We start from the raw sequence: 14,967 nt of genomic DNA, 5'->3' as shown, positions 1-14,967 counted from the left end.
CTGGACTTCCCACTACAACAAGACTGTGAAGACAAATGTTGAATACATTAAGGTGAATCCATCCCATTTGGGTATTGGAGCATGTAACATATGAGGAGAGTCAGAGATGAGTTTGTTCAGACTTAAGATGAAGAAACTAAGGGAGAGGTCTTCCTGCTGCCTACTAGTAAGGTGTGAAGATAACAGAACAGGCTCTTCTCAGAGGCGTGGTGGTAGGATGAGTAGTGGTGGACAAGATCTGCAACCAGGGAATTTCCTGTCTTGATCTGAGCAAGAGTTTGAGCAAAAGGCTGATCTGAACATCCCCCAGAAGTTCCTTCCATCCTATTTTGTTTATTTTTATGATGGAGTTCTATTTTTTATTATGTTTTTTTTCCGACACTTTTGTACTAGTGAAAGTGAGCCTGCAGACTCAACTGCATATTTAAAGAGGCTAGGCAGCAGTAAGAACGTGTCTTATCACTGTGTAATAAAGTATCATATTCCCCTATCCTCACCTGGTAGAGGTCTGCCTATGTAGCTGAATAGCGTAAATGTTTCTATGTCAGCTTATTAATGCTTGGCTTCTCAGCACGTTGCTAACAAGTCTTCCTGTAGGTGTGGTGTCATGGTCTTCTGCTGTTAGCGATATTTAATGTGTTCAGAAAATATCAGCTCACCACCCATCTGTAAGAAATAGAGCATGGTGTTATTAAAATAAATAACCCAATGTCTGTTTTGTGTTCCATAAGACAGTGCACACTGTCCTACTATAATATGAGCATTATTTCATAGTTTTAAGTAGGTAAGTAAGCCTGTAAGTAACTTTTGCTATAGAGGTGGTATTGAAACACTCCTGATAACTGTGTTCTGACTTCTTGTTTGGTTTAGGCATCACATTCTGGATTGTTACTAACAATGTCTGCTTTACATGTAGATTCTTTTTGTAGAATTTCAGACTCCTGGAAAAAAAAAAAAACTTTAGAATTTGAACAAGGTAAATGAGAGCGCTAAAAAAATGCAAGGCAATTAAAAATACTAATTGGTATTTTATAAAAAGTAAGTAAACCGTTCTTATGAATCCTGTCTTTGAGATTAACAGTATTTTCAATGCTTCCCAAAACCACCGGTAGTTTCTTGCCACATTGTGTTAGTTTGAGTGGAAATACAAAAAAGCGTCCCTTGTGGCCTTTGATCCTTTCCCCTAGTTCATGTGTTTCTGTGAAAACCGTAAAATTCTTTGCATTCTTCTAATTCCGTTTGCAAAAACAGATGCAGTTTTTCCTGAGAGCTCTGTGGAAGGGGAAATGGGAAGAAAAATGAAGCAACTGAGGGATCCCGAGACTGCTTTACACGATCAGATTACTAAGTAGGAACCATTGGTATTTCTAATAGTTTATTTCTTTTGTCATTTGCAGCATGGACAACACCAGCAGCATACTGCTTTGCAAGGGTTTCTTTTGCGATACTTGACTGCAAGCCCAAATTTTTCTTTAGATACTTGAGTGTATTCTTGAGTGTTGTTCATACTGATTTCAATGTTGTTGATCATCCCCCCTTGCTCCTCCACCAGAACTGATATCTGGATAAAAAGTTCCTGTAAGTCTTTGATCTGGTTCTCCAGATTGACTAGTTCTTTGTGTCTCTGTTCAATCTCTGAAAGCTGAGCTTTCGTAATTTTCACTTCAGTGAGTAGATTTTCATTGAAAATCTCCCATTTTCCTTGTTGGAGCATGTCGTTGACTTCTTCCTCAGATACCTCTTTACCAGCTACTTCAAGCTGACGGACAATAAATCTTCTGCATTTCTCTTGCTTAGCATTTATAGCATCGTTGTATGAAAGCATCGCATTTAGGTAACGCTGGGATAAGAAAGCATGCTGGGAAGCTAGAATTCTTACTGTGGCACGTGATGGCCCATGTTCATTTTCAGCTTTTTTCACTGTTTTTGACAGTTCATCCAAACTTTTTCGTATGTGCTCTGCTTGAATTTTTATTTCTCTTGCTATGTTAGATTCCTTTTTCAGAACACTGAATCTTCGCATTGAAGATAGTAGACTTTTTTGTTGTTGACTGAATTTATGAACTTCCTCCACCAAATTATTAATTTCATTCTGAAGCTTCTGGATTTCATGCAAGTGCCTTTCAGTTATGGGTTCTTTTTCATAAATAATGGCCTGCTGTTCAAACTCCTCATGCTCCTCCTCTTGTACAGTTGCACCGTTGTTTCCTCCAGCTATCTGTAGTTCCCTAGCTCTCAGTTTAAGCTCTTGGAGGCGGTCTCTCATGGTTTTTATGTTCACGTTGGATTTTTCTGTTTTTTTCCCCCCCCCTTGCCACACAGGGAGTTAACTCCAGTATCTTTGTTCTTGTTTCACTGTAATCAAAGCGTAAAAACAATCAACGTTAGCAGTTATATGTATACATGATAAGTAGTTTTGGAGATTAGAGCTACTTCCATCTGCACAAAAGTAAAGTAGATGTAGCAATGACTTGGAAGTGGTAGGTATTCTGAACAAATGTACAAGGTAGGTGGTGTCAGCGCACTCCACCATTTAATCCATTTTCTGTAGGACCTAACCATAACCTAAAGTTTTTAATTTATCTTCAGATGGGTATGGTTAACAGTCTTCCCTCAGCTTCTTCATTACAGTGTTTTTTCCACATACAGTGATTTGTAGCCCAAGACCATTTTTGTGGTAGATTGGTTGTGTACGGTCCAGAACTTAGAACAATGAGGAATAAGGCATGTGAAGACGACTCTTATTTTGGGGAGGAAGAGAGGAGTAACTTAAATTGTTATTTTACCATAATTTCTTATTTGATGCAAACTAATCAACTTTTAAATCTTTTTGGAAATAGAAGTGAACCTGCTGTTCCATTTCTGGATTCTCAGTAGGAAACACACACTTCAGCTTTTGAGGTTATGAGATAGACTATCTAATGAATCAGAGTTCTGGCATGAATAAGTTACTTTAGGCTTTTACTTTAGCCACTCTGAAAAACCTTTCTCCATTTTCCTTGCCTTCTATTGCCTGGGGAGTTTAATTGGTAGTTACTGAAGCCGGTAACTCTACAGCAAAACGGAACAAGAGAACTCTAATAATTTAGCATGAAAATACATATATTTTTTTTTAATGTCTAAGTTTTCATGGAGGTGGATACATGTTACTAATATTGCAGCTTGAAGATTTTCGAAGCCTTTTTGGGATTACTGTCATCTATTCTTACATTGTCATTTGCAGTCTTCATAAAATTTGTGCAAATGTACTTTGTGCATCATAGTGGGATACAATTCAGTACCGTTTCTTATTCAATAGAAAGTGGATTTAGTTCTGTTTTCTACCCTAGCTGTTGTGCAAGCTTTAATGGGGATATAATTATGGGAAAGTTTCTATTGTGTATGTTTTAGAAAATATCTAAGTTCAACTATTTTTAATTATAGGGAAGAAAGTATTATTTTTAATCTCTGAATGAATGTTTTCCTTGGACTATGATCAAGAATGGAAAGTTTCAGTAAAAAGCATAATGTTCAGGACTAAAAGATTGTGGGATTTTTGCTTGGGTTCTTCTGGTGAAGTCAAATGTGTGTCTTTCAAAGGGCTGTTCAAGCATAAATGTTAAACAGCACAGTAGTATCTTTTGGCTGTTTCAGAGGTTTCAGGGCAGTCTTCTGAAATAGTAGTGTTTTATAGGTGCATTTCTTCTTAAACCCCAATTCTAAAGATTTTTTTTTTTTTTTTTTTGTAATTTGGCACAGTATTTGTCCAAAAGGATGCGTTTGTAATAACTGTCAAGGATCAATCCAGTAACCTGTCAATATGCAAAAGATTTCATTATACGATGATGATACGACTTTGGTATCTCTGCTCCCTTATGCATATTTAAATTCCCTAAGTAGATTTTTGCATAATACAAGTCATGGAATTGAACTGCACGAACATGTCTTCCACGGACTTAAATCTGGCTGTCTGCAGGAGGATTAGCTGAAAAACAAAACCTGAAATGCCGCAGAGATCAGTCATGAGAAAGAATGTTGATATTCTACCTTAGTGTGGATTTCCCTTACTGCTTTTTATTTTTCCCCTTAATGCCTTAAAATCTGAATTTAGTGTTTGTTGATCCACATCAAGAGAATCCAAAAAGCCTGGCAGTCATTAGAAGTTACAGTAACGTACTGAGAGTTGTGCTCAGGCAAGCTTGCAAGTAAATTGTTGGAAAACATTACTTTGGGATGGGAAAATGCAACATGTCTTCATTTTGTTAGAGTAATTCCTCTTCGTTGCCTAACTTGCTGTGTATCTCCGCACAGCTAAAGTCAAGCAATTTCTTCAAGATAACGTTCTTTAGGAATGTTTCAGAGCTGCTTGGCACCACTGACACTGCCACAGGGAAAGTTCAGTCTGGGGCATGTGAACGGAACCAGAAGTGCTAAACAAGGCTTCAGAGAAGTGACCTGAAAATCTGTTTTAGTATAGTCTAAAACATCTGTTGACCCATGTTAATTTAGCATGGCTTGACAAGACTGTGATTAAAAGCAAGTTCTAAGGGCACCATTAATGCTTATGATGTGAGGTGGCAAGACTTTCTTGTATCTAAGAGAATGCAAGTAATTACTGAAAAGCTGTATGACATGCATGCAGTCATCCAGTTATTCTTTCAGAACACAGTACAATTTCTCAAAAGGGCAGTTACCAATTTTTCATATGATTAATCTTCTACAGTGTGAAAGTAAGTTAAACACAGGAGCATATGAACTGTACTGGGCTTTATCTTCAATTTGTATATCCATTAATGATTGACATCTACTTTTCAATGCTTTGGGTGCATTGCTCTTGAAATAGCTCTATTCCTGGGGGTGGGGTGGGGGAAGAAAAAGCAAGAGAATTGCAAATCTGAAAATATTCTCGAATATCAAACTTGCAAAGAAGCAAGCAGAAAATACTTAAGGTTGTTGTTAATGGAATATTTTTTTTTCTTGTTTAAATGTCAGTCTCACTAAAGAGTGGAATATAAGCAATTGAACTGTAGTTTTGTATCTTATATGCCATTGGGCTTGCCTTCAAAACCTGACACTGAAGGTGCTTGCCAATAAATGTGGTTGATTATACTGGCAAGTGAAATGCATGCTGGTTTCAAATAAATAAGGATGTCTTTGTGACAAAGATAACCTTGACACTTGTTGGCTTGGCTTCTTGAGTGTTCCATAACAAGCTTTGTTCATATACTGAGTTCTTGTTGTTGTCCTAAGTGTTTGTGTATATGTATAGGGGCACTTCCTGTTGTTCTTTCGATTGAGATCAAAGATCTATTTCCTTGAAGTTTTTGTCAGTAGAGGGATAATATGCCTATTCTTTTAGAGTTGAGTAAAAGGAATATGTGGACTGAAAGCACTCCAGTGAGTTACTGTGTCCCCTACATTAAAAAAAAAAGATGTTAAAAGATGATCCTTCTGAAGTGATAAAATAGCACAGCCTAGCAAATCCTCATCAGACTTTTTCGTCATTGAAGTTTGGAAAATTTGGGTTAAAACAGTTAAGAGACTGACTGCAGTAAAGGCAAAGCAAATAAGTACATGGGAAAGCATTCACTTGTTCAAATGTAGCTTCAAATTATTGACTATGTTTAGAAATGGCCCTAAATGCTCTTACACATATAAATCTGAAGAGCATTGGTGAAGTTTGCCCATGCTTCTGGCCATTCCTCAATAATAAATGCTGCTGTGTTGTCTTTTATCTGAACTGTTACTGATGTTGGAACCAGGTGTTTGGAGACGGAATCACAAGCTGCTAGCTGGTCTTTAATAAAAGATAATCTGCAGAAATCAAGTTGCTCTAATAATATGGCGGCAATGACTTAGTCAAACTGATGTGGCACTGTGCCTTCTCTGTTCACACTTAGAAGCAAGGTAAGATTGAAAACATAGCCACAGACAGACAGGGCTACAGGATGGACTTGGGGAGGGGGTGGCAGGGATAAGAAAGGGCAAGGAGAAAGAATCAGGCCCAGTTTTGCCCAATACCTAAGTTGTACTCAGAGTTCAAGGATTATTGATGTGCTTTCATGCACATATTTGGGGTGAAAAAATAAGAATGCACATGTGGCATTTCAGTTTCGTCACTCTGGCATACCTTATCTTCTAGAAAGGCTTCCCTCACTGCCATTCAAGGTGTTTTAGTCACGCAGATCCACTGGTGATTAAGTTTATATTTGTTCTTCTGGTAGGCATCTTTATATATAGTTTTATTTAGTAGACAGGTTCAGAAACACCATTTTCACATCTTTGTCAAATAGATTTTAAGGGTATTGCAAGAGTCTTTGCCTTCTGATAACTTTATTGTGTTGCTCATCAGGGTTATGAATCTCTCCAGTCAAACTGATGACATATGTGGCTGGGAAAGTCTTTATAGTGATAGTTACGTCAGCACACTGACTAGGGGAATAATGGAACCTGATAACTGGACCACCATTATTAATCTGTCACAATGATAATGTATGTCCTAAATTCAAAGATAATGAATTTGATGGAAATGAAAATTTTTATATTGTCTTATCCATTTTTTAAGGGAAGAAAATAAAAAGGCAAGTTGAAAAGTCCTTCTACCTAATTGCAAGGTAGTCATATAGCATATTCTTCCACCTATCTAATTTATCAGTAGACCCAGTAAATGGGGAGCCTACATCCAAAAAATGAGATTTGGGCTGCATTAAGTTAAAAGGCATAAATGGATATGTGAGGTAGGTAAGTTGGTCATATGGAACTCTTGTTACTCGTTATAATTAGGTTTAATGGCTCCTTTTTTGGCTTTGATGATTTTTTTTATTTCCTCCCCACCCCCTTGACTTGCCAGAACCTGTTTATTTTAATTTCCATAGTTTTGTTCACTATTTCTTGGTTATTCAGCACCTTCGTTAAAATGCCTGACACAAAAGGCTCTGTTTGTATTTGATCTTTGATGCAATTTGCTTGCCTTCTTAAATTCATTTTAACATGCTGCAGTCCACCAGGAGAAAAGAACTTGCAAACAATCAAGGGACAGAACTCTTTCTTTAAGAGCTCTTTGAGATGTACGACCCGTGTTCTGCCTCATACTCCTGTTTTCACCTCTGATGAAATAGCTACTGTTTACTTTTTTTTTTTTTTATGATTGCAACGAAAATAAGGGTCAGTTTGTTTTCCCGTTCCTTAGTTATGAGTCAATTAAGGGCACTGGGTAGAGGACACTTTCTGGCAACATGGCCTAAAGGAATTTCAAGTTACGAGTAATCTTATTTTTTTTATTATTATTATTTTTCTAATCCATTTCCAGACTGCAGTGAAGTTACATTATAGCTCTGTTATATGGTGCCAACAAACCTGTATAACGGTTATTTTTGAGCACAATGGCTCTGAGTAATGTTTGGAGTTGTACTCTAATTTGGAACTTGATTACTGCTTTAAGTGTCTGAAGTTTAGCAATAAAAAATTAGTGAGACATATACCATTTAAATGCCTACAGTTTAAGATACTTGTAGTAGTCCGAGGGGAAAACTAGGGGTTTGAGTTGAAATTTCAGTTTTCTACAAAGGCTGTACTCTCTCGCGTGTTCACACAAGAAAAGAAGAAACTTGTTGGATGGCATTTTGGACTCTTGCCCTGTTACCCAAAGATATGTTTTAAGTAATTAAAGTAACCAGTCTTGCTACAGGTTACATTTATTTTCTCCTTTGTTTAAGCAGTTTCCTTTAACTTGAATACCTTGTAAACAGACATGCTTAAACCAAGGATTATCACACAGCAAGGTGGTTGGATGAAAATATCCTCTTAAAGCACCTCTGTCTTAAGATGATAAGTCCTTGGAAAAACATATTTAAAAATAGTTCTAAGTTGAAGTTTCTGTTTGTGGGAAGTGTGGGTGTGGTTGAACAGGAAAATACCAAAGGCAGGAACCCTGCCCTGGGTATGAGACTAAGAACAGATGCCATTATGTGTGGAAGGTAGCTAAATTCTATCAGAGTATATAGGATATGCTAGTGCAAAATCAGTAACATTTTCAGCACAGGGGACCTAGGTGCTAATGGGTATCTCATTCTTAATATTAAAAAATACTAACATGCAAAGGTCATTTGTATTTGTCAGCCTTTTTCTCTGGAAAATAACCAGTAGCACATTGCTTCTGGCATTGCCTACTAACATTGAGTAAATACAAACTGGTTGCTTGTCCCCTTGAGACAATGTTACCCACCATAACTGCCGTAAGGCTACCCAGTGAAACCAAAATGACCAACACGCAGGAGCACAGAAACGATGCATTTGAAGCAAGGCAGCTTTGGAGTTGCTCTAATTAGTGTGAAATAGATCATGGGAGGTGGAGAAATGTTGATACTGAGTAAAAACTTGAGATTCAGATGGAATAAAACAGGTCTTGAGTATTCAAGGAGTTCAAAAGATGGGCAAGAATGAGTCCAAAGTTATTGGAAAAGTGTAACCAAATCATGCTGCTGGAGTAAGCCCTCCAAGGGAGATGTGGAGGGGGAAAATAGACTGTAGTTACTTAAAATAATTCAGATGTTCTTGGGTGTTTGGCCAGAAATCTGTAACACAATCATGTTGTAGGAGATGTAGCTGTCTTTCGTTGATTGTGTAGTGTTGCATGATATGGGAAAGAATCCTAACACAGAAGAGAAGGGAATAATACAAGGTATATAGACTTTAGCATTAGTGGAGTGGCAGAATACAGCAGTTTGTGAATCATCTGTGTTACAAGCTTTTATACTTTTGAAATCTTTGCAACTGTCAGTACTTCTCTTACGTTCCAATTAGAAAAACAGGGATTTTTTTGCTATTTTATGAAGACTTGATTCAAAGATGCACAGTGAATCAGGGGCCAATTTGAGATTGTTCCTCAGAGTTTTGGAACCTTTGTTATGAATGTGTGGCTGCTTGAGGAAAAGTATCTATTTATTTCCATGTCTACAGACAGCAATTTTCATTTTCTGTACCGATACTTTGGGTAATGGAAGGTGGTGAGTTCATGCTTTCGCGCTGACATAAGTCACAGTTACGATGACACATACTGCACCTACGTACGAGTCCTGACTGACAAAACAATGACCTCACTCTGCAAATCAGTTAGTCTGTAGATTATTCTCTGTAATTGGAGAGGGAATGGAGTATCCCTTGATTAAAAGCAAAACTGAAGAACTTATTTAAAGTTTTCATGGTGGTGTTTTTGCCATTTTGACATTTACTGTCAGTAGTGCTCTTTAAGAGACCCCAGAACTGAGCAGTACAGAGAAGTAAATGTATATGTTGTAGGTACCTGGATTTATTTGTTTATTTCCAGCAAGAATAATACTGGAAATCAGCACCTTCACTTAATTAGCTGGTGCAAATAAGATGGCCACCTGTAGGTCACAGAAATCCAAAAAGAAAGTCATAATCTCCTCTGCCAAAACATCCCATAATTAAGGTCCAGGTATTGACATATTTTTAAAGCAGTTTTTTGATATAAATTAGGAACAAGAGAAAAGGCTGCAACAGGATAGAGAAAAGGTGTAATTCTTTCAATTTGAAAGGATATGTAGTTTGAAGCCTAGTTAACGACTTTGTATTGTTATAAGTCAGTTTCAAGATTTTTGTCCTCCTGGCAGTAGAATTGCAGGCTCAAAATTTGTACTTTACATTCCCATTTCATCTCTGTCAGACCATATAGCTACGTATCACAGCCTTGGAAATCACCTGTAATAAATGTAAGGATTTCAAGGCCGCTTTTTAAAAAGCATATCTTACAGGCAACTTCGACTAAATACCTTAATGTTTGCCTAGGTATCCATATATCATGGTGAAATAGAGTAGAATAAAATAATTCATATTTACAGTTTTTTTAAATTTCATGCAAAAGTATATAGCAATATAATTAATTGTCGTTCCTTTTGGAATTACTCATCTGGAAGCTGAACACGATTTTCTTGATGTGAGCTCAGACCTCTCTGGATACAGCCTATTTGATCAATAGGTCTGATTAAACTGATTGCAGAGCAGTGTGTCAGAGAAATATGCTTTCGGTAAACAGGAATATGATTCAGACCTGAGGTGAGGACAAGGCCACTTAACCAAAATGAAACAAATTATAATTGTTGATGTTCTTGTGACCACTTCAAAAGGTAGTATGAGAATGGAGTTGCTCTAGAGTTGCCTAGAGATATTATAAACAGGATGAGTTTAGAATCTTATACTCTCTTATTTAATTGTGACCTGGAGGAACTGTTTAGGGAAAAGACTGAATTAGAGAAATATCATATCTCCTTGCAGTTGCATGAAAGCAAACTCTTAATTGATGTTTGCAGGCAGATAATCTTCTAGCACTTTATTCAGTGGGTTGGGTTTTTTTTTATAGCTTACCGTAATATTCAAAGGATTGTTTTATATAAGAATTGAAGGCATGAAAAACAAACTAGAGAAATGAAATAAGCCAGTTTATTTGAGAAAGAGCCTAGTGTCAATCAGTAAAAAGTTACTGATGGGTTTGTAATTGTTGTCAACAATCCAGAAGGTGCAGGGGCTTAGAATGCTAAAGAAGAATGTAGTAGTTTAAGATCTATTAATACGCGCCATTTGGATTATTTCAGTGTAGTTGAAAGCTTTTAAAGGCAATCTGCAAAAAGTCTGTGGAATGAGGGGGCTCAGAGCTAAATCTGAGAGTGCCTTGTGGTCTCCATTGGAGGCCTGAAACTGTTGGCTAGTTCTCCTGTCTCCTTGTTTGTTAAAAATAGCAAGAATTTTGTTTTCTGTGACTTCCTCAAAAAACCAATGAGCTGCCAGTAACTGAAGGGGAAAGAACAAACAAAACAATCTGACAAACTGACGTCTTTCTGCCTGTTTGTAGATGAGGAGTTTCTTTCATGCATGTTAACGTAAGCACAGCATAAAGAGGCTAATAAACCTTTTCTTGCTATATCTGCTGATGCCTCGCTTCTCTAGGATAAAACATCCTCCTGATTGTTGTCCCCAGGATTGCCCAAGAAAAAAGTTAATAGATGAGAGATGAAATTTCTGAAGGGAAAAAAAGGTAGAACAGCATTTTTAAATAGAAGATGGTCTGTAGACTGAAGAATATGGCATTGTTTTTTCCCTTGTGTAGACCACTGTTAAATTCAAAAGTTCTCTCGCTTTGTTTTCCCGGGAGTGCTAATTCAGCCACTCAAAGCTATGGCTTCTTGAAGTAGCCTTGAAGACTAATATTCTTGATCTTAGATAAATCATTCTCATAAATATACATTTTCCTTAAGTTGCTTTTAATCATGTTGATAGTTCTGATACTGTAGTATTTTGACTCCAGGGATGCTTTGCTCTTTGTTAATTTTGATGGCCACCATGCAGGTTGGACCCAGTATTATGGGTTTGTGTAACTGATTAAACTTAACCCCAAAAGCAGCAACTCTGAGACACTTTTACAGGTTACCCCCCCAATGTGTATCCTCTACAGTGGTTAGTTTTCAGTGTTCTGTAACTGTATGAGAATCCCACACAAGTGGAGAGAAATGTGTAAGTTGAAAAGTAAGTGATTTTAAAAAAAACCCTCCAAGTCTGCAAAACAAGAAAACAAAAACATGTGTGCGCACATACCCTCACACAAAATACCCTCTTCTCATATAAACCCTTTCTGTGTCACTTCTTGGATTTTTGATGAAAGCTGAGATATGAACGTGTTCTTTTCATACTGGATTATTTTCACCAAATCTTTTGGATTGTAAAGTAAACTTTAGTACTGATTGGTTTTTTTCTTATTCCTCTTTGTTCAGTAATTTACATTCTTATTCCTCTTTGCTCAGTAATGTTCAGGTCAAGGAACACACATAGTTTGCATTCAGACCTTGTTTTTCTCTGGCATGTCTTCTGGCTTCTAAGAGAAATATTGTTACTGAACTGTAGATGTCAGTTGTGCCAATGCACACATACACTCCCTTTCCACATTGTTTCCCATGACTCTTAAAATAAAGTTCAAAAGCTCTCTAGTTGCTTAGAAAAATCCTACTTGATACAAAAGCAGTTGGTGCTTACCTTTTCTTTATTTCTTGCTTAAAGTAAGTTTGTTACACTAAGAAGGCTCCAAATATACTTTATATGAAATTGAAATAAGCCAAGCATGATTTTATATATGAAAGCTTCTCACTCAGCAAACTTAATGTGATAAACCAACAGACACTCTCCTGTGCTTTCAAGTATGTTTTGATATATGCCTCCTACAGTTCTTTAAACATGAAAAATAGCTATATATGAAGTTCTACTGACTTGGAAAATTAAAATCAAGGTCTATCCGTTAAGATAACTCCGACGTATTCCCTAAAGAAGGAAGTTTTATGCATAAAACTTGCCTCACAACCTAGCATTCCTGTGCATGAGCGGCAGAGCTCTGAGACTATATTCACCAAGAGAAATACCCAGTTCTTTGGAGGGTAGACATCCATTATTTGTATGCTTTGACACTTAGGCACATTTCCATTCTAAACCACACTACACAGCCTTTTTCTGATATTTGCAACTTAAGTAAAGAGTACATAAAAGAAAAGCCTTTACCTTTTAATCTTGTGCTGGTGGCTTTCTCGTTTATCCTTTAGAGGAACTCCTGAGGGTAAGCTTCAGTATAATCTGAAAAGCATTGTTTCGAATATTTGCTTAAATAATGAGTCTTGAGTGGCATTCCATTCAGTATTTTCTGCATGCCTTCTGCTTCTGGTTCTTAAATAATTGTCCAAGGGTTCATCTTCAGGAGCAGTGGTGTGAGAGAGAAGCTGACTTCTGCAACTGCAGTAGACAGGCAAATTGATTACTTTCTACTGGGGAATCTGGTTCTGCCTGTTTGAAACCCAGCCTTGCTGAGAGGCGGATCGCTGCTGGAGCTGCCCAGTAGCAGGAAGTGTCTGGGAGCAGCTCCCTAGATAGAGAGAGGCCTTGGAAGCTGCAGGTGGAGCGCTGCCTACCAATGAAGCCCAAGTGGAAGTGCAGGGATTGCTTTCTTCTACACTGAAGCACGAAGGAAAAAGGAAGCAAGGCTAGGTCATTCCGACATTTACTTGAAAGGGGAAAAAAATCCAGCCTAATAATATCCTGTCTCACAGTACCTTAAAAATACTTTAACTCCATTTGTAAGTTTGATCTAAAGACCGAAGCGGGGCAGGGGCGTACAGCAGGAAATGTATGACCTGTGCTATACCACTTCAGGTCTTGGGGAGCATCAGGTGGAGACAGCTATTTGGATAGGCTGCTTTTCCAAATACAGCAGCACCTCAGCTGTATTTTTTTTTAAATACAATCAGCATTGCAACAGGAATACTGTGGAGAAAATGGAAGCTAATTGACCAAAAAGACAAATCTTACGCCTTTTAAGATAATAGAGGTTAAAAATCAGCAGCTAATGCAAGTTATAAGACATTAGTGTCACGCTTACACTGAGCTATGCAGTTTACCAACATTTCATTCTGCTTCAGCTGAGCTCTGTAGAATGCGCAGTCCAATAACATAGTAAATAGTGCAGTTATTTAATCCTGAGGTGAGAAGGGAATAGGCTGTGGCAACAAAGTCTGTGTTTGGAAGTATTTTCTTCAATTAAATCTAGATAGGAATTGACAGCACTGCTGAGTACTACTTTTTGAGATTAAGGGGCAGTGCAGTAGGATTTTCAGATTGTGACAAAGATAGGTTAAATGCAAAAAAGTGGAGATAACTGTTTCCAGTCTTTTAATTACTTTCCACAGCTTTCTTGAATTTCATTTCAGTTTTTCACTGGTTTAGCTTTGGCCCTGTTTCATAGCCAAATACTGAGAGGACATTACTTGTCCTAGCTGGTTGGTGGGAAGGAGTAGTGACAGAGTGTCATAAGCATATTGAAAATGTCATAGCTTCTGTATATGCATTGAACACCAGTTAGGGAATTTCTGCACTAAATCATATAGAGTACAAAGTACTGTAGAGTTACTCTTTTTGTTGAAAAAAGGGAATGGATTATCAAAGCCAGGGTGGGGGAGGAAGAACATTGTGCTGTTTCTAGCTGTGCAGGCAAGTCAGCAAAGTTGATCATCATTAGGATGTAGGGGGTTTTGTCCCCAAGCTGATGATAAGTATGTGAACCTTTTGGACCACAAATAGTTCTTAAGTCTGATGAAGAACGAGTGAGAATGGGTGTTTGAGAAGCTGTCTGCATGGTCTCCTTCATAAACTCTACTTGAAAGGAAAGACTAGATAATGAGTCTAGCGTGTGAGGTTAATGGTGACAAGGAATGGTTTTTTTTGAGCTGTAGATGCAACACAGCTTTTTCTTTTAATATTTCTTTGAGGTTAAAACTCTCTTGGGAGTAAAATAATTAAGAACTGAGGCCAAAATACTGTGATTCTGGAAAATGGGAAGGAATACGGTCTTAGATCAAACTGAGGTGCTGACAAGTTCTGCTAACTATGGAGTTTTTTCCTACCATTGTTCCCTCCATGCGAGGAGTATGTTAAATCCAAAGTACAAGCCTTGGCCTAACATTCCCTAAAAGCCAATTGACAATGACTTGAGATTTCAGAAGAAAGGCTATGATGTCTGGTTCCGAAACCATCTGCCATTGTGTTAATGGAAGCCAAATATTTGCGATTTTATCCATAAAGTTGAATCGAAGTTCTCTTGCCACAGAAGGGTTGATCGTGAAACAGTATTGTGTGGGGAAATGCACATAGATTGGGAAGTTGCGAAGTTCTGAACTTTGATTCATAGACTCCAACAGATTGTGCTGTCTAGCTTTAGATATAGAACGATAGTCTTTTACATCCATCTTCTTAGCTGTAAAAAGTACTTGCTTTTTCTATGGGTGCTTAGTAATTATTTAATATTAGTATCTGTTGAATATAGTGCATGGACTAATGTGTTTATTAGGTAGAAAGAGCAATTAAGAAATAAATCTAAAACCAGACATTTTGTCTTTACTTTCTCCTTCCTCTTCTTCCAACCTTTGTCAAAAGGTTGGAGAT

General features: G+C 37.4%; 2 protein-coding genes across 9 annotated transcripts in view; one reads left to right on the top strand and one right to left on the bottom strand.

Moving 5' to 3' along the window:
- ARL13B (ADP ribosylation factor like GTPase 13B) overlaps positions 1-14,967 on the top strand; it is a 46,963-nt gene that overhangs the window by 18,742 nt on the left and 13,254 nt on the right. The gene's annotated exons all lie outside the window — the stretch shown is intronic.
- On the bottom strand, positions 374-13,022 carry STX19 (syntaxin 19). The gene is made up of 2 exons (XM_063348835.1): positions 12,538-13,022; positions 374-2,355 (listed from the first exon to the last, which is right to left on the bottom strand). The coding sequence occupies exon 2, from the start codon at positions 2,264-2,266 to the stop codon at positions 1,388-1,390; it is 879 nt and encodes a 292-aa protein (XP_063204905.1). The 5' UTR covers positions 2,267-2,355; positions 12,538-13,022; the 3' UTR covers positions 374-1,387.

The sequence above is a fragment of the Chroicocephalus ridibundus genome, chromosome 1 (assembly GCF_963924245.1).
Source record: "Chroicocephalus ridibundus chromosome 1, bChrRid1.1, whole genome shotgun sequence".
Classification (NCBI taxonomy): domain Eukaryota; kingdom Metazoa; phylum Chordata; class Aves; order Charadriiformes; family Laridae; genus Chroicocephalus; species Chroicocephalus ridibundus.
The sequence above is the reverse complement of the archived record's forward strand: the minus strand, read 5'-3'. Positions and strand labels throughout refer to the sequence as shown.

What these genes read in the sequence shown, in the direction of transcription:
- STX19 (XM_063348835.1), bottom strand. Translation starts at nt 2,266, where the DNA reads ATGAGAGACCGCCTCCAAGAGCTTAAACTGAGAGCTAGGGAACTACAG.